The sequence below is a fragment of the Equus quagga genome, chromosome 19, assembly GCF_021613505.1.
Source record: "Equus quagga isolate Etosha38 chromosome 19, UCLA_HA_Equagga_1.0, whole genome shotgun sequence".
Taxonomy (NCBI): domain Eukaryota; kingdom Metazoa; phylum Chordata; class Mammalia; order Perissodactyla; family Equidae; genus Equus; species Equus quagga.
The window spans coordinates 25,850,250-25,875,886 of record NC_060285.1 but is presented as its reverse complement, the minus strand read 5'-3'; the positions used below and the strand labels follow the sequence as shown (position 1 = coordinate 25,875,886).

At 39.4% G+C, this 25,637-nt stretch overlaps 1 protein-coding gene across 1 annotated transcript in view; it reads right to left on the bottom strand.

Annotated features, from left to right (window-relative positions):
• Positions 1-25,637, bottom strand: part of FGD6 (FYVE, RhoGEF and PH domain containing 6) — a 107,581-nt gene that overhangs the window by 28,628 nt on the left and 53,316 nt on the right. Inside the window, exons 6-8 of the mRNA XM_046646487.1 lie at positions 15,903-16,054; positions 13,665-13,821; positions 11,328-11,415 (exon numbers count right to left, since the gene is read on the bottom strand). Coding sequence (XP_046502443.1) covers positions 11,328-11,415; positions 13,665-13,821; positions 15,903-16,054 — 397 coding nt within the window. The remainder of the gene's footprint in view (positions 1-11,327; positions 11,416-13,664; positions 13,822-15,902; positions 16,055-25,637) is intronic.

The window sequence follows — 25,637 nt, the reverse complement described above, 5'->3', positions numbered from 1 at the left end:
CTGAGAAACCTTTCCTAAGGGATATAACAATTTAAAATATCATTATGAATATATGAGAATATCAGTTTCACTGAGTGCCAGTTTTGTGTACTGTAGTTTTTTATTGCTAATGTAGAAGGGGGGAACTGAAAACTTGTTTTAATCGATATTTATGATTCAGAGGATGTTAGACATGCCACTGTGTATTTATTATGTATACTTTTTCTGAGTGAATTTGTTCATATTTTAGTCCAGTTATCTATGAGGGTCTTAATATTCTTAGCGAAATAGTAATTTTTTTCATATTTGCTACAAATATATTTTCTGATGTACTGTTCTTTCTTACTTTTCAAAATTTTTTTGGGGGGGAAGATTAGCCCTGAGCTAACTGCTGCCAATCGTCCTCTTTTTTCTGATTAAGACTGGCCCTGAGCTAACATCCATGTCCATCTTCCTCTACTTTATATGTGGGACACCTACCACAGCATGGTGTGCCGAGCTGTGCCATGTCCGTACCCAGGATCCAAACCAGTGAACCCTGGGCCGCCAAAGCAGAACGTGGGCACTTAACTGCTGCGCCACGGGGCCGGCCCCTTATTTTATCTATATTTTAAACCTTTATAATGTTACTATTTAGAATAGTCGAAAGGTGTCAATATTCTCCTTCATAATTTCTTTAATTTTCTGGCCTTAAAAAATCATCTCTCCTCCTCTCCCTAACCTTAGAGTTTTAATAAATAACCAATTTTATTTGTTCCTGGTTTTCCTAGAGTTTAAGGCTGTATATATAGTTTTTTTTAATTAAGATTTTTTTTAGAGCAGTTTTATGTTCACTGCAAAATTGAGGGAAAGGTACAGAGATTTCCCATATATCCCCTGCCCTCACACATGCACAGCCTCCTCCATTAGCAGCATCCCCACCAGAGTGGCATATTTGTTACAGCTGCTGAACCTACCTCAACACATCAGAAACACCCAGAGTCTATAGTTTGCATTAGGGTTCACTCCTGGTGTTGTACATTTATGGGTTTGAACAAACATACGACATGTATTCATCACTATGGTATCATACAGAGTATTTTCACTGCCCTAAAAATCCTCTGTGCTCTGCCTATTTATATTTAGTTTTGATTTTATTTTTAGTCTATCCATTAATGTATGAATCAACTAATTTTTCAAATTTTAACAGTTTATTCAATAAATAATCCTTTCTTTTTCTGTTGTCTTGCACTTCCTACTTTGTTATACATTAGATTCTTATAAACCACAGGGTCTATTTCAAGTTACCTCCCTATTCCAATGATAGGAGAATAATTATTTTTTAGCGAATAGGTCTATTCTTGCGATGGTATCACACATCTGTAACTGCTGACATTTTAGAGTATGTATTGACTGATGTTTCCCTCCCAGAATATTCTTTAATGATATATTCTATTTATTCCTATATACAAAATCATTTTGATATGCATCGATAAAATTCCAAAATTCTAAGTTAACCTGAATGAGAACATGGAGCATCAGCAATACGGGGGAAGCTAACTTAATGGTTCTATAGTGTCAAGTATCATTTTATGCACAAATGCTAAACTGTGGGCTTCATGAGGACAAGGAGCCTGAATTAATTATCCTTATATCCCCAGCACCTAGGACAATGTCTGATGCATATTCAATAAATGTTTCCTGAATTTATGATGACACTCCATTTAGGGTTAACATTTCTTGCTTCATATTTTACAAAGTAGTTGAGATGATGTTATGACAGTCTGACTAATTAAGAGTGCTCTGGCCCCTGCTTTAATTTTCCTGCTTCTCAAACATTAATTCAATTCTGGTCCTTGAATATATGGCCCAGGGCTGCCTCTTGTACATATGGTGCTTGTCTAAGTTAGAAAAAATGAACTTTCCAGGTTCTCAGGCTCAGATTCACAGCTTAAAAGTAGGCAATGTCTTTTTGTGAATTAGAAAAGGCCACTTCTCCTGGGCTGATGCAGCCCCTCACCAGGCACACAATAAGGTGAGCAGAATGCATGCTGGACTTGGACCCTAGCCAGGAGCCCTTGTGCGGTGCATAACATGAGGCAGCTGTGGTCTACCCTAGACTATGGTAAGTCTGGTCCTGAGGTGGTATGGCCAAAGCACTCATGAACCAAACCTGATTCCAGGTTTATCCTATGGCAAAATTTTGGAGCAGATCTTACAACGGACAGAATCTCCCCTCGGTCCCTTTTTAGCTGGACAGATTGGCTGGGCGTATCCAGAATGCCCTTATAGGAGGTCAAACCTGTAGAAAGTCTCCCAACAGAAGCAAAGATCTGTTATTTTGACTTGGCTGAGATTTCTTTTCTTCATGGATACATTTTCCAATTGGTAAGGCTGCCGGTTTATCGAGAACCTCAAATGTACAGAAACGCCTTGGCACAGTCAAGCCCTACTTAAAGAAGCTCTTATCCATATCTGGTCCGCACCACCCTAATTATCAATAAAGAGCAAATTTAGGTGTATGGTGGTGAAGTACATTTTACTTAACAGCCAGTGAGGAATAAAGCAAATATAAACACCAGAGTGAATTCAAATTTGACCAAATTTCACTGTTTTCTCCAATTGGAAGAGTTCCTGATGTGAGCCATGATTCTGACAAACACTAAGAGGGAAACTCTTTAGTAAGAGTCATCTTGCCAGATCTTCAACAAGGCAAATCCCAGCTATAGAGGCATTTGGCTATTTACAGGGAATCTGGGTCAAATCTAAACTGAGAAATGGAAAAAGAATGGCTTTGGAGAATGTCTATGGGCAGACTTCATGCAACCTTGGATGGGCAAAAACAAACTATTTTCACTAACCTCTAAGTGAAATATAGAATTTCCTTCCCCTATGAATGTAGGCAACAACCCACAGTATTATCATTGATACCAGTGACTTTATCCCCATAGAAATCATGTCTTTTTTATACCCTATTACAGTTGTTGCAGACATTTCAAAAAATTGTTTAGTCTCACCACTACTTCAAACTGTGTTTCAGCCCAAGTGGTTTTCTTTCAATCTTATGTATTTCATTTTGTAACTTAAAAAATTATTCTGAGAAGAGATCCACAGGCTTCACCAGATTGCTAGAGGGCTCCAGGCACAAAAAGGTTAAGAACCTCTGTTTTATAGAGAAAGTGAGAGTACATTTCAAAGCCATAATTGAATATACAGGCAGATGAAATGTGCTCACCTACTACATCCTAAAGTCTTTCCATAGTATAAAATACTTCATGGATATAATTTATTAAATATCATCTCTCAAAATATTTTATCCACAACTACCATTAAAAGTGAGTTGCAACAGAACAAGAGCTGAGCTAATTACAATGGGAATTCTGAATATGATCACCCCCTCATTTCACAGGGATGGAACTGCCTTCTATCAGGGCCTTTGGGTGCCTCAGAAACTAAATCCCTTGGCTGGTGTCTGGGATAGCCCCCTACCTTTCATCAAGTTCTGCCCTACAGAAGGTGTTACAATGACTTTTGATGCAGACAATAGCCCTGTTTTAAGACAAATACAAGTAAGGGTTTAATAAAAGTCATGCCTCAATTTGATTCTGATCTTTTTCCGAATCTGCTTATTAGCCTGCTCATAGCTCAAATGTATAGCTTCAGAACACTATAACAGACGTTTTAATATCCCGTTTTCTACCAACATGGGAAATTCTGGATTTCTAAAACCTAGAGGGAGTTAATACCATCCCAGACTGAAGGCAAAGACTATAGAGAAAGTAATATAATATGTTGTTAAAGTCACTTATAATATAACATAAACATTTTGAACAAGATCAAAGAAACTACCTGACCCAAATTTAATCAAAGTTCAAAGGATTGCTTTTTTCCCCTAAAAACAGAAGTGGAAAACATATTTCAGGGGAATTTTTAAATTATATTTTTCATTATATTTTCTCCACCATGATCCTTACTGCTTCAACTTGTTTCAATACCAATGGAGTAACTTTGCACGAATAAAAAGCTTTTTATTGAAAAAATTATACTGTATATAGCACAAATAGAGATTAAAAAAAAACCTAAAAGGATATATGATAGTCATCTCCGGATGGTAGAAGATGAAGAGGAACTTTGTTTTTTTAATAATATATGTACATATTTTTTTAAAACAAATTATTTCATTCACCTTTTTTTTCCTGCTTATTTCTCCCCAAATCCCCCCAGTACATAGTTGTATATTTTAGTTGTGGGGCCTCCTAATTGTGGCATGTGGGATCCTGCCTCAGCATGGCCTGATGAGCGGTGCCATGTCCTCGCCCAGGATCTGAACCAGTGAAACCCTGGGCCACTGAAGTGGAACGCACGAACTTAACCACTCAGCCACGGGGCCTGCCCAAGTTATTCTTTTTTTTTTTTTGAGGAAGATTAGCCCTGAGCTAATATCTGATGCCAATCCTCCTCTTTTTGCTGAGGAAGACTGGCCCTGAGCTAACATCCGAGCCCATCCTCCTCTACTTTATACTTGGGATGCCTACCACAGCATGGCTTGCCAAGCAGTGCCATGTCCACAACCGGGATCCAAAGTGGAATGTGCACTCTTAACCACTGCGCCACCAGGCCGGCCGTGTACATATTTTTTATAGGCATAAAAGATCCCTTCAAAGAATAAAACTGACCCTTACAAAAATATATCCTCAGAATATACTCACTCACATAAGTGACAAGATCAATATAACTTTTATGAATTGAGAAGAAGAAAAGCTTGGTGGGAGCCTGAGTAGCTGGGCGTGGCCCCAAAGAAGAGGACTGTAGGCTACAAGAAGGCAGGGACCCCGCTGCGTTGTCTGTCAGTGCATATATGTGTCTGGTGCAGGGCCAGACTACAGAAATATTTGTTGAGTGAGTTAGTGATTGATCAATGAAGAAAAGAAGCTGGTGTTAAAGGACAGGCTTAAGGTGAGAGTAAGAAACTTACTGCAACTAGAGCAAAGGAAAATAAGGTTTGGGCAATTCTGGGTTATAAACTGCAGTCTTTATACTGTTGATAAGTAAGTTTTTTTGTTTTTCTAAAATAAGACAATCTTTTTAGAGTTTTACCTTCACAGCAAAATTGAAAGGAAGGTATAGACACCCCGAGTAGAGGGGTACCTTTGTTACAAATGGATGAACCTCCACAGACACATCATAATCACCCCAAATCCGGTTTACCTTAGGGTTCACTCTTGGTGTTGTACATTCTATGTGTTGGGACAAATGTATAATGACATGTATCCATCATTATGGTAGGATAAGTAAGTTTTCAACTTTCCCAATAAGCAGAATAAAAGTATGTCTGTGAAATAATAGAAAATATATATATTGGTCTCTGCTCTTGGTTCCTGGAACAGAGGTTCCAAAACCCTTGTAATTCTCTAAGTGATAAGAGCTTTAGGAGCCTCTTTTGTTCTAATATCTGGTCTTTGACCCTAGTTCTGACACAGAGCTCCCAAATCCCTTGGAATTTCCTAGGTGATAGGAGTGTCTTTTGTTCTAATGAGGTGACTCTTGGTGGGCTCCTGAATAGATCCTCGATGGGGGCTGGTCACCAGAAAGACCAAGACATGATTAGAAGCTTGGAACTTTCAGTCCCACTCTGCATCTAGAGAAAGGGGACAGGGGCTAGAAGTGGAGTTATGATGGATCACGCCTAAGTGATGAAGGCTCCATAAAAATCCCAAAGTACAAGGTTTGGCAAGTTTCCGAGTTGCTGCACACGTGGAAGTGCTAGGAGAGTGGCATGCTCAGAGAGTGCATGGAAGTTCTAGGACCCTTCCCACATACCTTGCCCTATGTATTTCTTCCATCTGGACGTTCAACTGTATCCTTTATCATATCCTTTTATAATAAACTGGTAAAGGTAAATAAGTGTTTCCCTGAGTTCTGGGAGCCATTCCAGCAAATTATCGAACCCAAGGAAGGCGGTCATGGGAAGCCAGATTTACAGTAAGTCGGTCAGAAATATAGGTGACAATGTGGGACGTGTGATTGGCATCTGAAGTTTGGAAGAGGCAGTCTTGTGGAACTGAGTTTTTAATCTGTAGGATCTGACACTATGGCCACGTAGATAGTGTCAGAATTGAATTAAACTGTAGGACACCCAGCTGGTGTCAAAGAGAATTGCTCGGTGTGGGAAAAAATGCACACATCTGGTGTCACAAGTGTTGTGAGTGTGGTAGTGATGAGGATTTTAGGCTAGTTAATTTTAAAACTGCAGATGGAAGGCAGGTTCCGAGGACTGGAATTTGCTTGCCCTTTGAGAGACATTTGCATTTGTGAAAGAAGGGAGATGACCTTGTCTCTAGAAACTCTTAATGGGGAAGGCAAGAACTTAAGTTGGTTACTGTCTGGCAATCTCATGTAACTGATTTAGGGTGGTGGCTTCTGACCTTTACTTAATCCAATTTGATTCTTATCTAAAAGTCATGGGATCACCCAACAACCAGACCCCACCTGCACTGATACCATTTTAACTTTTTTACATGTTCTTTCCTTTGTCTTGTAAAGAGATGGCTCACATACCTATGCCTTAAAATTAGCCTTACTCTCCACTCATGTTTGCAGCAGAAACGGCAGCAGCAACATGCCAGCAGCAGCTCTGCCTGCCCATGGGTCCTGTCCCCATGCCAGCGGCAGCAGCAGAAGCGGCGGCAGCAGCAGAAGCGGCGGCAGCAGCACCTCCTCCTACCTGTGGGCCCTGTCCCCACGCAGCAGCTCTGACTGCCCATGGGTCCTGTCCCCACGCTATTCCACACTATTCTCTAAATAAAAGAGCACTACTGCCAGACCTTGAGAGTCCAAGAAATCTTTCTTTCGACCCCTCGGCTCTCCGACCCCGCATCAGTAGCAGTGTGAGAGCAAAGGGAAGACACAGGAGGAGTGTGTTTTTCCTTTGTGGTGTCCTTGGAAGAGAAATTAAGTTATGATGTGCCAGGCTACATGGGGAGTGATAAGAGGCAGCATGACCAGTAGGAAGATACTGCCACAATTTGGCATGAGTTTAGAAAGGCCTGGCCTGGAGCACAACAAGGGAAATGGAAAGAACAGGAAGCAGAAGCAGAGGAAAATTGGTCAGCAGATCTTACGAGGGAGGCAAGGCAAGGAAAGGGAGGTATGTCAGAATCGTTCCCACAATTTTGTGCCTTGGTAACTGGAAGAATGTTCTTACTCTTAAAAGCAATTTATTGATTCTTCCATCCATGAAATATTCATTGGCACCACGGCATACACAGGGATTCTCAACCTTCTAAAAAGGAACAAGGCTCATTTCCCTGGACTTTCAGTTTAGGTTATGTGCCACTTATGTGCACATAAGTCCCTGTTGTTCGCCAGAATCTATGCCAGACACTGAGTTAGGATTATAAGGACAGTTTGTATCCTGAAGACATGAGGAAGGAAAGAAGCAGTGGTAAAAAATTAATGCGGCTCCTATAGCAGTGTCTGTTTTCTTTCTTCACTTCCTCATTACTGCTTCAAGATTCCCATTTCTCCTAACTCTAAACAGGTTCGGGCCCCACACAGATTTAAAGATCTGGCTAGACCCACTGGCCTTGAGAATAGGTGATGTAAAGGTAAAATTTACAGTTTTGCTTCTTAAATTAAGTAAATCACTTACTTAATTTTACTATTTTTTAAAAAAATTCTGATCTTAAGCATTTCATTACATAACATGCATTTTCTTTGATCCTATTTTGAGTTGAGCTTAAAAAAAAATACTACCAAGAATTTAGTTGGAAGTTTTTTACTACAATGAAGGAAGTGACAGCCTAAGTAAAATACCCAGCAGAAACTCAAATTATGTCCTGAAGAAAACACACAAGACAATAAGATGATTGTTTGAATAGTAAGGGCAGGACTGCCGTATCTGGGGATTTCCACACACCTTTCTGTCAGAGGATTCCAAAAGAAACTATCCTGTCTTATCTGCACTTCATCTCTGCATTTCTCAATCTTCCCCTCCCAAGTAAGGAAGGCGGCACAGATCTACTTACACCTTCAGGCAGGAATCCTTCCCTTTCTCTGCCTGAAACTCAATAAATCAAAGTTGTCACGAGTTGCCCCCTATAGTCTCACTCCTCCTCTGTGCTCCTGTTTATTGTGTGCACTTGGAGTTACTCCAAATTCTAAAACGGAAATCAAATACTAGCCTCACAAAGTCGTCTGGAGGATTAAATCATTGATCTTGTTTCTCCAAAGATGAGGAGCCAGTTAATTATCATGTTTGAATAGATGAAAACTTAAGACAAACCTTAGTATTAACCCCTATATGTCCTTAGGATTATATGATCACAGGTGCTTCAGCTAATAATATTTGTGTTGCCTCAGGGAGGACATTTCACTTCTCTGGATGTGTCTTTCATTTAGGAGAAGAGACCATCTCTGAAATTCTCTATCTCATTTTGTCCTCTAGGGAAAAGGTATTTTGGTTAACGGGATGTTTTAAACCTAGCTTGGAACCAAGGGATCCAACACTGACCCAGATTATTAGGGTGCGCTAAATTACTAGTACAAGACTCACTCCTTGACCTCAAAGAGTTGATAATCAAATTAAGAAATCAATATTCAAGGGGCTGGCCCCGTGGCCGAGTGGTTAAGTTCGCGCGCTCCGCTGCAGGTGGCCCAGTGTTTCATTGGTTTGAATCCTGGGCGCGGACATGGCACTGCTCATCAGACCACGCTGAGGCAGCGTCCCACATGCCACAACTAGAAGGACCCACAACGAAATATACAACTATGTACCAGGGGGCTTTGGGGAGAAAAAGGAGAAAAATAAAATCTTAAAAAAAAAAAAAAGAGGAGGATTGGCTACAGATGTTAGCTCAGAGCCACTCTTCAAATAAAAAAAAAAAAGAAAGAAATCAATATTCAAGTCATACAAATATTAGCAGATTCACAAGGCATTAAATAAATATTTACTAAGTCACATTGCACTGATACTAAGGGTCAAGGAGTAATCAGAGATGGCTTCAAAGGGAATGGAGGACTTCAGATCAGGTTTAGAGGAAGAAAAGAATTTGAATCAATGGAAGAAGACGCACAGACAAGAATATGAAGTCTATTATTTCCTTATAAGGCCTATGTTCTTTCTTTAATTTTAGTCCTCACTTTGTGACCTTGAACAAGCCATTTACCACTTTTGCCCTTCAATGAATCCACAATTCCTGAGGGTTTAATATATATAAGGTATTGTGCATCATTTAAATAATAGAGAAGATTTTCCAATTCAAGAAAGGGAGCAAATGGCTTTAAAATCAAACAAGAGACAGCTCAAAACTAAAAATAACCCCATGTTCATATTATGTTGGTTATAAAACAAATGCAATCTGTTAAGGAGAATTTTTAAAACATGCTTTTGCTATTTCACTATTAATCAATTAAAACCAAACTCAGTGTGAAACCTAAATTAAACGTGTATAAATTTTTTACTTAGATCAGGCACAGTGTGGGGAAAAAATTTTTTTACATGAAAATTTCAGAAACTTGCTCCATCATTCTCGCATTTGAAACCATAGTTGTCTTTTGCCACTAAAAACAGTACTTCATTCGACAGCTGTAGAAACAGCCTAAGTCATTCAATAGCTCATTTATGATACAGCACTGAATTTATCTAGCGAAAACACAACACATCCATGGGTACTTCCTTTTGTCCTGTGTATTCTAAATCTCTGCCAAAAGCCGAGGGAAGAAAGTACAGATGGACAGGATATCCTCAAACTATTTGGTTTGCCTTACGTCATTCCAGAGAGAAATCTAGTGCCAGATTCACAGTTAGAAATTCAAATCAAGTAGAAACATCTAGGGTAGCCATCCTGGGGCTGAAAGGCAGGCCTTCCTCAGCAGCAGCTTGTCTTTCACTAGGCAAGCTTAGAAGGCATGGAGCCTTCGCCGAAAGGGAAATCGGGAAATCCTGGCTTTCCAGTATTCACCTACTTCATTCAACATAGCTCCTGACTTACGAGAAAGTGATTAAGTTAAGGATAAAAAGCATGCACGCCATTTCTTAAGAACACTAATAGGAACCAAGTCCCTCAACATCTGTTCACATAAAATTACAACCGATTGAATTTAGAGCTGGGGTGGAATTTCGATGCTCTTGTCCATTTTGACACAATACTTACTGCACATAATATATCTGTATTAAGTCACTACACAGCCAACACATTTCAGCAAATACTCCAAAGGACCAGTAGTATGTGCTGGATATTATGCTTGGTATTGAGACTATACTAGCTTTTTGAGATGCCAAACCACTTAATCTCTATAAGCCTGTCATTTCATCTAAGTAAATAACATTGTGGGCCGGCCCGGTGGCACAGCAGTTAAGTGCGCACATTCTGCTTTGGCTGCCCGTGGTTCTCCGGTTGGGATCCTGGGTGCGGATATGGCACCGCTTGGCACGCCATGCTGTGGTAGGTGTCCCACATATAAAGTGGAGGAAGATGGGCATGGATGTTAGCTCAGGGCCAGGCTTCCTCAGCAAAAAGAGGAGGATTGGCAGCAGATGTTAGCTCAGGGCTGATCTTCCTCAAAAAAAAAAATAAATAATAAATAATAATAATAATAATAATAATAATAATAATGTGATCTATGCATGGCTATGGTGAAGATTTAAAGAGTCAATGAATATAAAGTCCTGAGCACAGTGTGTGCCTTCACTCAAATCACAGCATTTTTTTTCTTTCTTTTCTTCTTTTTTTACTATTACAGTGGTAAACTAAATAGACAGGGCCCTGTAATCTTGAAGCTCACAATCTAGAAGGAGATACAGACAGACAATGACCAGACATAATAATGGTGATGAGGAAGAGGAGGAGGAGGAGGAGGACGAGGATATTGCTGTTACTACTAATAGCAGCTAATACTTATTTAGAACTTACTGTGACCAAAGGACTATTCTAAGCACATAGCTCATTAATCAATCCTTTTAACAACCCTTCAAAGAAAGTGACTAGGACCATAACAGTTGACAGACAAATATATGGCAGTGACCCTCTAAACCTCATTCTTGAGTTTGATTGATAATATTAATTCTTGGGATTAATATTAATCTGGTAAAACAATGCAGGGTTCTGGGGTTAGGATGCTAAAATTAGTTCTGAGCAAAAGGAATTAACATGTATGAATGCCCAGAGCAGAGAATGCACACAGGGATGAACAGACTGAAAGAAGTTCAGTTCAGGCAATGTATACATGAGGTTATAAGGAACTATAAATCCATATATGAGGTAAAGGGGTTACTGGAATGACAGAAAAAGAGAGGTATTCTTAGGAAAGGCAGAGTGTCATAATGGCAACATGAGTTGGTTGGTTGGTGAACTGCCAGGGAAGCCCACCTGTCAGCAGCAGCCTATACTGGGGGATCCTCTGAACCGGCTTGAGCAGGTAGTGCTTGAGGGCCAGATTAGCACAGCGTGGGCTCATCTGAAAGAACAAGACATCCAAAGTAAACACGAGTGTTTTTCTAAGAAGCAAGGGACCCAGATTCAAGCGCCCTGGAAGCCAACCTTTAGTCAGCCACTCTGGAAGGGGATTCATGGAGAACCTCCCTTTATTTTAAGGCAGAGCTGTTACACTGAGAGTGAAAACACAGCTGCTTTACCACCTAGCCCCCCTCTCCTGTAGCAGATCTCTGAAATCACTGACTCATTGGGAAACCTTGTTCACTGCCCTCTCACAGACAGTGTGGCTGCAGTCTGCATTCTAGGCCAATTCGAGCCTACCCTACTCAGCAGCTGCCACTTAACAGAGTGTGGGCCAGCGTATTCATAAACACAAACAAACCCAAGATCCAAGAAGGAAATCCACGGCCCCAAAAGTAGGGTAGCAGAAATAAAACGACTCGGAACTGGATTTAAATAATAGTCAGAGCCTATCATCAACATACTCATAACAACAACAGCTGATAGTGGGCAGAACTGCAGAAATCAAAGATACCTGAAAAGCAACCTTGCTAAGCATCCCTTCTCCAATAAGCTTGAAGAATGTAACCCTCTTTCTCAGGTGAATGGCTATAAAAGGTAGTGCTCAAATCAGTGTATATAGGAATATTTGATTCTGGAACCAATTTGACTTGACCATGAGGACATTTGATTCTCCCTTTAAAGCTCTTTTCCTTAGTATGTACAATAGACACTTCCGCCTGTTCCTGAGCCTCACTCCCATTCTCCACACAGGAACTTACTGTGAGGAGGTATCAAAAAGGCCAGGTGAAAATGTCCCTGCATCCTAAGAGGCCCTGTGCTTCTTACACAGCTCAGATGGGTGGGGAGGAGTTTTTCCAGATTTGCTAAGACTATTTTATTTTTTCTCTAAATATGACCCTCCAAGGCCTGATACACAGACTAACTATGAATTATAATGATAATGCACATTAAGAAAGCACCCATCATGCAAGCATCATTAACCGAGACAGCTAGCGAACTTCCCCATCTTAGGTTTTCTTCTGCTGCCAAGGCAACAGAACTCACTGACACTGATGAAAACCTGGGTCAATTATCAGTTGCAATAGTTATCTATATATCTATATATCACACTTCCTTCCTTTCTTTTTTTTTTTTGCCCTGGGCTAACATCCATGCCAATCTTCCTCTATTTTTTAGCATGTGGGGCACCAGCACAGCATGGCTGCTAACAGAATGGTGTAGGTCCATGCCCAGGAACTGAACCTGGGCTGTTGAAGCAGAGCATTTTGAACTTAACCACTAGGCCACCGGGGCTGGCCCTCACACTTCCTTTCTTAATAGCATGAAGACATCAGCAGAGAGGAAAAGAAGGAGGAAAAAAGACTAACAGTTTTAAGGTTTAATTATTTGTCTACTGTACAAATTAGAAATCAGCAATATCTTAACACTTCTAAAACTTTTCTAGTTTTGAGTGACTGGAATCCATTGATATTTTTAGTTTCAAAACAGAGACAAATACTAAAATATATAGTAACCCATATTTTACCCAAAATTGGAGGAAAAGACTTAAGTAAAAATTTTAGTTAAAAACTAATTTTTTTAAATAATGTGTTATATCACTTTACTCCCAGTTAAATCAGGCTTGAACACTGATAGCTTTGAGTCAAAACACAAAGCTTTGGCTACAAACATGTTATTAATTTTTCTTAACTTTGACACTAAAACTGTGTTATTTATTTATCTAAAGGAAAATAAATTATATGTTCCCTCCATTATTGTAGACTAGTTGTTAGAAGAATAAAAGGAAAGGTTGAGTTAAAAATAAGAAATGTTCCCTACAGTAGTCAAATTCATAGAGACAGAAAGTAGAATGGTGGTCCCAGGGGCTGGGGGAGGGGAGAACGGGGAGTTGTTGTTTAAAGGATTTAGTTTCAGTTCTACAAGATGAAGAGTTCTGGAGATTGACTGCACAACAATGTGTATATGTAAAAATGATTAAGATGGTAAGTTTTATGTTTTTTACCTCAATTTAAAAAAAAGAGAGAGCCATCAATATATTCCAACGTGCAATGATAGATTTTCAAAATTAAATCTTGTACACACTATTTGACTTCTCACCTTTTAATTTGTTCAATTCCCTCTTTGATTTTGAAGGGATTATATTTTAATATCTTTTTGTTTGCAGGTTTTGTTTTCAAGAATTGCAAATTATTAAAGCTTTAATAACAAACAAACAAAATGTTCAGCATTAGATGGTAGCATAAATACCTCAAATTCTCTAACAACAGCAGCAAAACCTGGGTTTTTCTTGCACTGTTCGTCCAGCAAAGCTATATTCTTATCAAATTCTTTGATGTATGTGGAATACATTTTTAGGTACGGTCCCTTCTTTACAAAGATATCAGCGATTCTTTGTTGTTCAGTCCTAAAGATAGAGAAGAGATACACAAAAATATACAAAGGGAGTCATTAATATATCCAAAATACATCCAATGAGCAGAGTCCCATATCCATGCCGTCAGCTTATCTTTTTTTCTCTTGTTGTAAGACACATACCCAAATGCCTGCTCTTCCCCATTTCCATTGCCACCATCACATCCCGGCTGAAACCTGCCAGCCCTCTGACTGTTCTCCCTTGCTTCCACCATCCCATTCTTCTGTGCAGACAAAGAATCCAAAAACGTGTATCACATAAAGTGACTTCCAATGGCTTCCTATGGCACTTAGCAGAAAAACAAACTCCTTACCTTCGCTTACAAAGCCCCACAGGTCCCACTGCTGCCTATCTTTCTGATCCATCTCACACTTCTCTCCCTCTTTCTCATCACTGGCCAACCACACTGGCCTTCTTTATATTCTTTTGACATACAGAGTTCATTCCCAATTTGCAAACTTTTACTAATGGCTTCACATGCCTGGGAATATGGAACCAAGTCTGGCTCTTTCTTTTCGTTCAGACGTCAGTTCAAATGCTCTGCCTTCTTAGAGGGCCTTCCTCAGCCACCCAGATTCCATTTGCTAGCACATCATTCTATTTTATGTCTCTGCACATGAGAAACTGCTTCTATCTAATGTTTCTTCTCTATCTGTTTTGTTCTTCCCCCACTAAAATGTCTGCTCCATGAGAGCAAGAGCCTTGTATGTTTTGTGCACTGTGATATTCCCAGTATGCATAGAGCGCTGACTAGCACACAATAAATATTCAAAACCTTGTTGGATGCAGAAGTGAAATATTTCATCAATTGTTATTAAAAGCCAATGTAAAAATAAATGTTATTTCAGAAAGCATACTAAAACCAAAGAATGTGTCTTAACTCAAAGACCCCTGAGAGAAAAGTATTTTAATAAGCAGAAAATATCTTATCCAAGGACTTTTATGTCTGTAATAAGTGTAGCTGTTTCCATAATTGTTGTTTTAGCTGCCTCTTTCATCAATTCAGTCTGCTTCTTAGGAATGCCTAAGAACATGTACAGATCCAACCTCGAGAAAACTTTTAGTACAAACAAAAACTATATTTAAGCCTCTTTATAACACTTGCTTGCATAAATATGCACATCTTATTAAGCCAATTCAGATTAATTTTTAAGATAATCTTTTATAAGAAAAGTGATGAAGTATGTACAGGAAAATTCTTTGTAATTTACATTTTATTTCTGTCACAACTTTAAAAAGTATCTTTTGATGATTCCTTGGTCCTTAACTCTGTGCTACTTTATACTTAGGCTGCAGCTAAGTATTAACCAATTATCTAGCATGTGTCCCAGCATGCAGAGGCATGATATTTCCAGAGGTATTTTTCTGGATTATAGATAAAGAAAATCTAGAGGGAAATTTTTATCATGAAAGTAGGTGATACTATTTTGTTATTCTAATCATTTTGGGCTCCCCATGGACTTCAACAATAAATTCAATCCCCCAGGCCAAATTTTCTATCTATTTCCAAAGACGTCACCAAAGTTTCTGCTTACTTTGTATAGCCCAATGGAAGTAGTTAACCTTTTGGTATTCTTTTCCTGTTCTGAGATCAACAGTGTCTACAATGATGTCATACATATGTAAAGTGTCTAAACCAAACAACAATCATCCTATTATCTCAGTGAATGGCCTCTTTTCTAAAATGCAAAGAGATTTTCAGGACTTGAAGCTCCAGGCAAGATAGATAAACATTTTAAAACACTTCCAATGTGAATGTATCAACCAAACTCCTTCAGTCTCAAAAATCTTGATTATCAAAGGTCACCTATAAGAAGTTAAATTGGCTGAATATGGGCCCTTCTTGCTTTTGAGACAAGATTATCAAAGACTTTAAAAGTGTATTGAGCTCAGTGCACCAAGGTTGTGAATTTTGGCAATCTAAAATGATCAATCTACAGGTAACTGCCAAGAAAATTCAATATATGGAAACAACTCAATGAAAGGAACACCACCTCTCTGTCACATGCAGGGCCCTTATGGCTTCAGCCAAAATTGAAAACTGTGGGATATGTGGTCAGTTCATTTTTTACCAGTTCAACAGTCTTTCCTCTAGTTCCTTCAGGAGATCCCGGTTGAGCTCATACAGCTGAGGCAAGTAGTACAGGATCTGATTTAGGATCCGGTCCTCAATCACTGGTTTCCCAAGTTGCCTGGAAGCATGGGCTACCGCATCCCGGAAATCCTACAACAGTCCAAAGGAGGAAAAACAATATACATACACATAGAACTTGATAAAAACCTTTTCCCCCAACTCACTCTCTTTGCTAAAACAATATAAATTCCAAAGCTATATTTTTCATGTAGAATTACAAATTGAGAGCAGCCACTTCCTCCTATCCCACTAACCCAAGAGGAAATTACACACACACACACACACACACACACACCACACAAGGAGGCTAGGGTGAGTATTTGGTGGTTTTAAAACAGACTGTGTTATAATTCCCTTAAATCTTTTGGTTTTATCACCAAACTTAGCAATTTATACTAACAAGGTGTGTGGAAACTGTATTGCAACTCTAAATAGCCTTTAAAATTATTCCAATACTGGGGCTGGCCCCGTGGCCGAGTGGTTAAGTTCGCGCGCCCCGCTGCAGGCGGCCCAGTGTTTCGTTGGTTCGAATCCTGGGCGCGGACGTGGCACTGCTCACATACCACGCTGAGGCAGCGTCCCACATGCCACAACTAGAAGGACCCACAACGAAGAATATACAACTATGTACCAGGGGGCTTTGGGGAGAAAAAGGAAAAAATAAAATCTTTAAAAAAAAAAAAAAAAAATTATTCCAATACTGCTGTATGAACACAAACTTTTTTTTTTTTTTGAGGAAGATTAGCCCTGACCTAACATCTGCTGCCAATCGTCCTCTTTTTGCTTGAGGAAGACTGGCCCTGAGCTAACATCTGTGCCCATCCTCCTCTACTTTATATGTGGGATGCCTGCACTGCATGGCTTGCCAAGTGGTGCATAGGTCTGCACCTGGGATCCAAACCAGCCAACCCTGGGCCGCCAAAGTGGAATATGTGAAGTTAACTGCTGCGCCACCAGGCCAGCCCAGAACACAGACTATTTTAAAAGTCCCTGGGATAGCTTAACTAGTTATTTTATTCTGTATTTAAGAGTCCCTTTGCCCATTTTCAGTAATTATTTTCCAACAGCTGGAGCATTCCAGGTGAGGTATGTGGAGGGTGGTTACCTTCTTGATCATCAAGGAATACCGAATCTAAGCTCTCATTCCTAATTTACTGTGTTTCCTCTGGCTAGCCTCATTTTCCTCTGTTAAATGGGTATAATAAGTTAGGAGACCTTTTTTTGCTGAGGAAGATTCACCCTATACTAACATCTGTTGCCAATCCTCCTCTTTTTTGTTTTTTTCTTGCTTGAGGAAGATTAGCCCTGAGCTAACATCTCTGCCAGTCTTCCTCAATTTTGTATGTGGGACACCGCCACAGCAGGGCTGCTGAGTGGTACAGGTCCACACCCAGGATCCAAACCCGTGAACCCAGGCCACTGAAGCAGAGCACGTGGAACTTGAACCACTCGGCCATGGGGCTGGCCCCAGTTATGAGACTTTAATTACATATGGCACATAAAGCTTTTTGCAATGTGTTTGGCACACAGAATCAACAAAACATTTTAAGTCTGGACCTTAGAGTCTCCCTTCCCTCAATCCAACCTCCCCATACATTCATCGGGATTCATACTTTTCACAAATAAAAAACTTTCTCTTCACATATTCTTTTTCAATGACTTTTCCCTATATAACTACTTATACCATGTTTTAAGACAGGTCCACATCACCCCACCCATTGACGCCAGAGGACTTGGAAAGAGTGGGGTCAGAGATGGTATTTGTCTAGATTTCACTGTATTTTGAGGCCCATCCTCAGGGGATAAGTAAAACAATAGTGGAATCTGTTCCAGTCCTGAGGATTCAAAAACAAAGACTGTTCCTTCTTAGAAACAGTGGGCTTAATTAAAACCTTAAAGCAAAGGCTGGGTACAGCAGACTCTCTACTAGGTTTTATCTTCCTTTACCTTTATTTCTAACTGCTTTCCCTTCAGGGATTCACTGGGAAAAATCAAATAAACAAAAAAGGACAGTGATTTCTCCCCTGATCCCTTCAACGCCTTGCAACATACATACATTAACCACGAGGATTTCTGATGCTTCTTGTGAAAGACAAAAACTTCATATATAATTTAAAAATACATGAAAAGATTCCTTTTCTAGCACATATTTTACACAAGTAAAATCTTCCTATGCTCAACAAGTGCTAATAAAACCCTTCGCTTAGGCCTCAGTACCTGGGACTGACTTTATTGGTCCAATAGTCACACTAGCCCAAAGGAACCAACTACTTACACCAGTAACTAAAGCACTACTTTTACAACTAATTACTGTAATGTAAAGTAAGAATTTCTAACTTGTATAAACTCCAATCCAGAAAACCACACAAAACATCCCCAGAAACCAAATGGTATTGGCCAAATTCCACTTCCCAACAGCTTGTTTCCATCAGCACTCACATTTACTAAGAGAAAATAGAGCTACTTAACACTTTTGAAAGTCATTAGATTTTCCATCAGGCAGAACTAAAGAATATATTTACATATCACGAATAACTTCCTCAATTGCAAATGTATTCAAAGCACAACAGTTAAACATCTTCTATAGTACTTTTTGTTTGACTACTTTAATGATTAATATAATTTAGATGCAAGAGTTCCTTGTTCAGCAAAGCAATAAGCACTGCCCATTCTTCTTCTAGTAGAATAAATGATGAATATGTTTGTCCCTTGGCAGCAGGATGACTTATTTTCCAGTTGGAAGGTATTTCCTCAGCAAGGACAGTGACAGTAGACATTAGCTGCTAAGTAGCTCAAGGATCCTGTTTGACACAGCTTTTGCCAGACTCTGCATTCCATATGTCTGCCACCACTGCCAAAAAGGAAACTTGTTTATTTAAGACACATTCAACAGAGACCAGCCAAATCCACAAGGGGCAGACCAGTAAGATGGCCGCCTCTAGCTGAAGGCCCTTATCGCGTACCAGACAAAACTTTTCTTTTTTCCAGGACTAGTGGATGGTGTAGGCAGCTCTGAGTGAACTAATCACCCATGATGTCTCTTTTTTTTTTAAAAGATTTTATTTTTTTTTCCTTTTTCTCCCCAAAGCCCCCCAGTACATAGTTGTATATTTTTCGTTGTGGGTCCTTCTAGTTGTGGCATGTGGGATGCTGCCTCAGTGTGGCTCGATGAGCAGTGCCATGTCCGCGCCCAGGATTTGAACCAACAAAACACTGGGCCGCCTGCAGCGGAGTACACAAACTTAACCACTCGGCCATGGGGCCAGCCCCCATGATGTCTCTTTTAAAATTATGAGTAGCATGTCAGAATAAACTAAAATCTCATAATTAAAAGAGCAAAAGAAGAACATTTAATAAAGAGAAATTGAGAGAGTTTATATCCAGCTATCTATTACAAATAATTCCTAAGACCCAGAAAGTTATATATTCTAAGCAAGCACTACCAGGGCCATTGCTGGTCTTTGTGGTACCTTTTTTAATAGAAAAGGGCACCTCTTCCTCCAAGCCAATGCAACGCACACCAAGGGCTCTACTCACAACTCACGGCCTTCATAACTACACATGGCAGCCCTGTCCCTCATCTCATTTCCTCACCTCTCAGGCCACCATCTCTTGAAAGCAATGTGCTATGGCCTCAGTGCTAGAGGTGACTAAATCACACAGGAACTACAAAAAATAGAATCTTTACCTTCTCAGCTCTTCATGAAACTCAACTATTTCCAGAATTGGTGCCACCGGGAGGAAATATCTTTTTTTTTTTTTAAATAAAAAGGATGATTACAACATATGTCTGGTTATTTTTCTAAATGCTAACAGCCAGGATACTTTGGGAAAGTGTGATGACACAAGCCAGAGGCAAAACTATTTTTGAGCAGAAGAATCTAAATTCACCAATACCTCCTTAACTAAATCAGTGAGGATGCAAGACCACAGGACTGGCACTTCAAAACTGAGATCCAGAGTATACTCTTTCACAATGGAAAAGCTGGGTAATTAAAATGAAAGGAGTGAGGGGAGCTAGAGTGTGAAAGTGTTTGGCAAGCGACAGAGTTTACTGATATCAACTACACATACATAAGTCTATTCTTCTAACACAAAACCCACCAAAGACTCTGTATGCAAAACTGAACCACCTACACTCTAGTTTCTGGTCACAATAAGCAAATGCTTGTTCAACTTGGCATTTTCAGAAATAGAAATGGTCTTCTGAATTACAAAGCATATCATAATACTATTCTTAATAATTCCCAGAGAACATACAATTACGAACCACATCAACTTTAAAAAAAGCCACTCAGTTCCTTTGCAGTATTAACATATTAGCTTTACCAGCTCTGATCACTTGAGCAAGACCTAAGCAAAAATCAATGCAAATAAAATTGAGTATGAACATCTAAAGCAATGAAGCAGAAAACAGATGGCCTTGTTCACTGGGGCACGCTTTATATCTCCAGCACCAAAGAGAAGTGACTTAATTACCAGCTGTCCTGACCGGGCTTCCTAACCTTAGGGCATTACTTAACCACTACGATGACACAGTGAATTACAAAGACCACATGGACATATGGCCAGACAGGGAGCTCTGCAGGACTCCCTGCCTTCCTAAAGGGCATTAAGAATCACTTCATATTAGGCAAAAGCAACGCAGCTGCTAAGGTCAAAAAGCTTTGATACATATGCAGACACGAGTGTGAAACTATGAAGTAAAAGCGAAGAGGGCAAAGTCCCCACATTAACAATTTGATTTTGTTTTAAAATGAAAATATTTGACCAATGAAATTATTCCTCCCTCTCTATATGCTCAGACCTGGTGATATCGTGCATAGTCATCAATGCAAAACTGTATAAAACATGATGCAAATCAATTCTTTATCACAAGTCTCCAAACCTCTTAATAACATTAACAAGTAAACATCATAAATATATATAACACATTAAGTGACAAATATTCAGCTTCATTCTCATCTTTAGAAGATGAAAAACTAGAATTTCTCCAGTTTCCTGGACCATCTGAGAGAAGTCTGAAAACAAATTAATATACCTGAAGACATACTATACAGCACGGTAGAGATTTCAGGTAACAATTCTTTTTTTGGGGGGGGGGGGCCCGGGAAGGGGGGATATTCGCCCTGAGCTAACATCTGTTGCCAATCTTTCTCTCTTTTTCTCCCCTCCCCAAAACCCCAGTACATAGTTGCATATTCTAGTTGTAAGTCTTTCTAGTTCTTCTATGTGAGCCACTGCCACAGCATGGCAAGAGACAGACTGGTGGTGTGGTTTGGTGACCAGGAAATGAACCCAGGCTGCTGAATCGGTGAGAGTGCCGAAGTTTAACCACTAGACCATCAGGGCTGGCTCTCAAACAACAATTCTTAATCAATTTCTGAACAATCACTAAATGCAAGAGCTCAAACCAGAGTTCAAAGTCTGGCTTTGCCGTTGAGTAGTGGGTTACTTTTGGCAGTTAGCTTACTCTCTTTATTTAAAAAGTAGAAATAGAGGCCAGCTCTGTGGTGTAGTGGTTAAGTTCGCATGCTCCGCTTTGGCAGTCGGGGCTTCACAGGTTCGGATCCTGGGTGTGGACCTACACACCACTCACCAAGCCATGCTGTGGTGGCATCCCACACACAAAATAGAGAAAGACTGGCACAGATGTTAGCTCAGCAACAATCTTCCTTACCAAAAAAGAACAACAACAAAAAAAGAAATAACATCTATTTAATAGGGTTGTTATGAGGATTAAAATATAATTTATGTAATGTAGTTAGCATGCTTCAAGGCACACAGAGAGCACGCAGTAGAGGGCCATTTATTTAACTAAAAGAGATTTAGTTAACTTAAATGATCACATGAACATCATTTAAGATCCACAAGTCTCTGGAAGCTTGGAAAGAGAGCTCTAGGCACATAAAGAAAAGGAAATACCAAAATAAGGTGGGGAAACAAACACCTCAGCACCAAGACAAAGGCACTCCTAACAATGCACTTCATTCAGTGAAGGAGAGTCCTCACACCAACGAAGCTGCTCAAAAAGTGAAGGTTTGGCAGTCATGTCAAAAGACGCTAAAAGAGGATTCTTTACAACTAAAGAATAAATGATAATTAAATGGTTCACAAGACTCAGAAGACAGGGTGTATTCAGCAGAACAGAATAAAGTGATTTTAAATGGGAAAAACTACAGGCTTCTATGAGGAAGCCTCTTAATTTTCAAAAATGCATTATAAAAAGAATAGAAGATATATTCTATTTACTAATAGACATAATTTCCAGGTAGCTTTGCCTCTAACTCAATGGATTTTCTAAGTCTCTCAAGTTTGCACGGTAATGTACGTCCCAACTTAAAGAAATCAGTGGAACAAAGATGCTTTATTAGTAGTACCACTTAATGACTACTTAACCAGCCCATCTTTGTCCAAAAGATCTCAAAATCTCTGATCACTCCCTTTCAAAATATTTTTTTAAAAATCACAGGGGCTGGCCCCATGGCTGAATGGTTAGGTTTGCTCGCTCCACTTCAGCAGCCCAGGGTTTGGCTGGTTCGAATGCTGGGCACAGATATGACACTGCTCATCAAGCCATGCTGAGGCGGCATCCCACATGCCACAACTAGAAGGACCCACAACTAAAAATATACAACTATGTACTGGGGGGCTTTGGGAAGAAAAAGGAAAAATAAAATCTTTAAAAAAAAAATCATGCTATTTGCACATTCATAAAATAAATTTATAGAGATGTTTATTAAATCAGTCGCTGATCAGAGAGCAAATAAGATAAAAACAAAACCAAAAACATTTTATCATTCATACTTAATTATATTAGATGTCTAAGGTGTTTCATCTTTAGAATGTACATTTATATACAATACAATCTCTGCATTGGACAACTTTTGCCACAAAGAGAGAAAACATATATAAATAATTAAAGTTTTGCCAAACCAAGAATTATTCTTCAGTTTTCTGTCATTCATTCCACAGATACTGAGTGGGATACAACAATAAACAAAACAGATTAAAAAAAAATACCTGCTTTCGTGGAGCTTACTTTCTAGTGGAGAAAGAAACCCAACAGGATGTGTTTCATGAACAAACTCTATGTTGACTGATTTGATCAAAAGCTTATTTGATAACATCAAAACTATATAGTACGGATTTTCATATTTATAGAAATCATTTCTGAATAACAGAGCACTTTATATTGAAGGACCTCCACTTAGCCTGCAGCTAAAACTAATTAAATGCTTACCATTTATTTTGCAAGATATCATTTAATCATCAGACCAATTTTATATGATTATTATTATTCCCATTTTCCAGAAGAAGAAACCAACACTTGACTAATTTGTCCAAGAGCACATAGTGGCAGAAACAGAATTCTTAACTACTAACCAACTAGTCACATTATTCATTCGACAAACATTTACTGAGGGCCTCTAGTGAAGAGGAACGAGGGTAAGCTCTGGAGATATATGATCCCTGCCCTCACCTCGCTTACATTTTAGCAGAGGAGACCAAAAATAAATAAGCAAACAAACAAACACACAAATCAGATTAAGTGCAAGGAGAAAACAAACAAGGGGAAGTTAAAAAGAAAAGGATGGTCAAAGAAGACCTCTCTGAGGAAGGAGGCCACATTTGCTCAGGATAAGCAAAGAACTAGCTATGAACAAAATGAAGGAAGAACGAACATTCCAGGAAATGGAACTGGCAAAGCTCTCAGCAGGAATAACCTCAGCACCGAACCAAGAACTGAAGGGAGGTCAGTGTAGTAAGAACAAGGTCAGTGAGGGCAAGTATGCCCCTTCTCTGTCCCCAGGGTCTCATCTCATTACCAGAGATCAAATCACACTGCACCTCATAGGCAGGGGAACCATAATTTATTGTCCAAACCGGATCATTTTTGACAGTGAAAGGGAGCTCTATTAATAATAAGCCAAGACAATAACCAGAACGGTCAAAAGCAGACTGGGACATACAGCCATCCCACTTATAGGCCTTGGTAAGTAGTTTGATTTTCATTCTTGATGCAATGGAAATCATTTAGAGTTTTAAGCAGGGGAGTGACATGATCTAATACTATTTTAAGAAAATCACTTTTCATACTTAAAAGAAAAAAAAATCATATAAGGAACATATTGGAGGGAGGCAAGAATGGAAATAGGAAGCCCAGCTAAGAAGCTGGTACAGGTGTCTGAGTAAGAGATGATATTCTGGACTAGGCTGGTGGCAGTAAAGCAGAAAGAGAATCAGCAGTTTTGCTGATGGTTTAGCTGGAGAGTGAGTGAGAGGGAGAAATGAACAAATGCTTGCTTTCTGGCTTTGGCAGCTAGGATGGCACTACCATTCTGAAAAGGGAAAGGCTGTCTTTTAGGAATCTCCTTTCTTGTTGGACTCAATAGGGTACTGACTTAGAGATAATGTGCATATTGGACCCTTTTTCAAATCTAGGTCAAAGTCCAGGAGCTCAGGGTAGATACTGCAGAGCATATAACACACAAAACATTAATTGTAAAGTCTTGCCAGTGCCTTTGCAGGGCCAATTTTTTCACACAAACATCAGACAAGAATCAAAGCCCTTGGGGCCAGCCCCGTGGCCGAGTGGTTAAGTTCGCACGCTCCGCTTCAGCGATCCAGGGTTTTGCTGGTCCAGATCCTGGATGCAGACATGGCAGCACTCATCCCCACATGCCACAACTGGAAGGACCCACAACTAGAATATACAACTATGTACTGGGAGGATTTGGGGAGAAAGAGCAGAAAAAAAAGGGAGAAAAAGATTGGCAAAGTTGTTACCTCGGGTGCCAATCTTTAGGAAAAAAAAAGAATCAGAGCCCTCAAACAAGTACACTGGCTCTTAGAAACTTAAGTATATTTTAAAATGTGTAAAATATACCCAAGTCTACTTCCTCTCAATGTAATAATAGCTTAAATGATAAAATTCATTAATTTAGATTTTAAATTTTTTCCATAAGCTATTTCACCTAGTTCAGCAAATCCTAAACAAAGAAGTACGAGTGAACTACAGTGATATAGAAAGTGTCTAGTGAGCTACAGTAATATATTAAAATTTTAAAAACATGGCCACCATATTGGACAGTGCAGATATTGAACATTTCTGTCATCAAAGAAAAAATCTATTAATGCTATTCTCGAGTCTCTATTAATGGGAAATCATGTATAACTGAAACAATAACTTCTCCCAAGCCACTTGGATACCTGGTTGATTTCCAAAAATACCACTGGATTATCTAAAGACTATTATTTAGATATTTTAAAGCAGTCATATTCTATCATATAACACAGAAGTTAATTCATTTAGATGAAATCAGACAGCAGCAGCGCTCAGGATTAAAACTATCCACATGCTACGTTTGTTGGGGTACTTTTGGTAGATGAATAAATATGAACCTTAATAGCATGGTGGGGGTGTTGGAATGCAACAAGAGATTCTTTTGGCTTCACACCCTGGTGACAAGCCCCTCCTAGTAACGGCTCACAACCTGGTTAATGCCTCTTGTTAAGACACCCTTTAAAGCTGGGCTCTGCTGAGTTAACATTTGCACATACCAGACAGGACGTTAACATGAGGTTTGACAGATGACCCACTCTCACTCTTATATTAAAGGCTTAAGAGGTTTTGAAAATGTACAAGTCAAGGTGGGTTATGGATGACTCA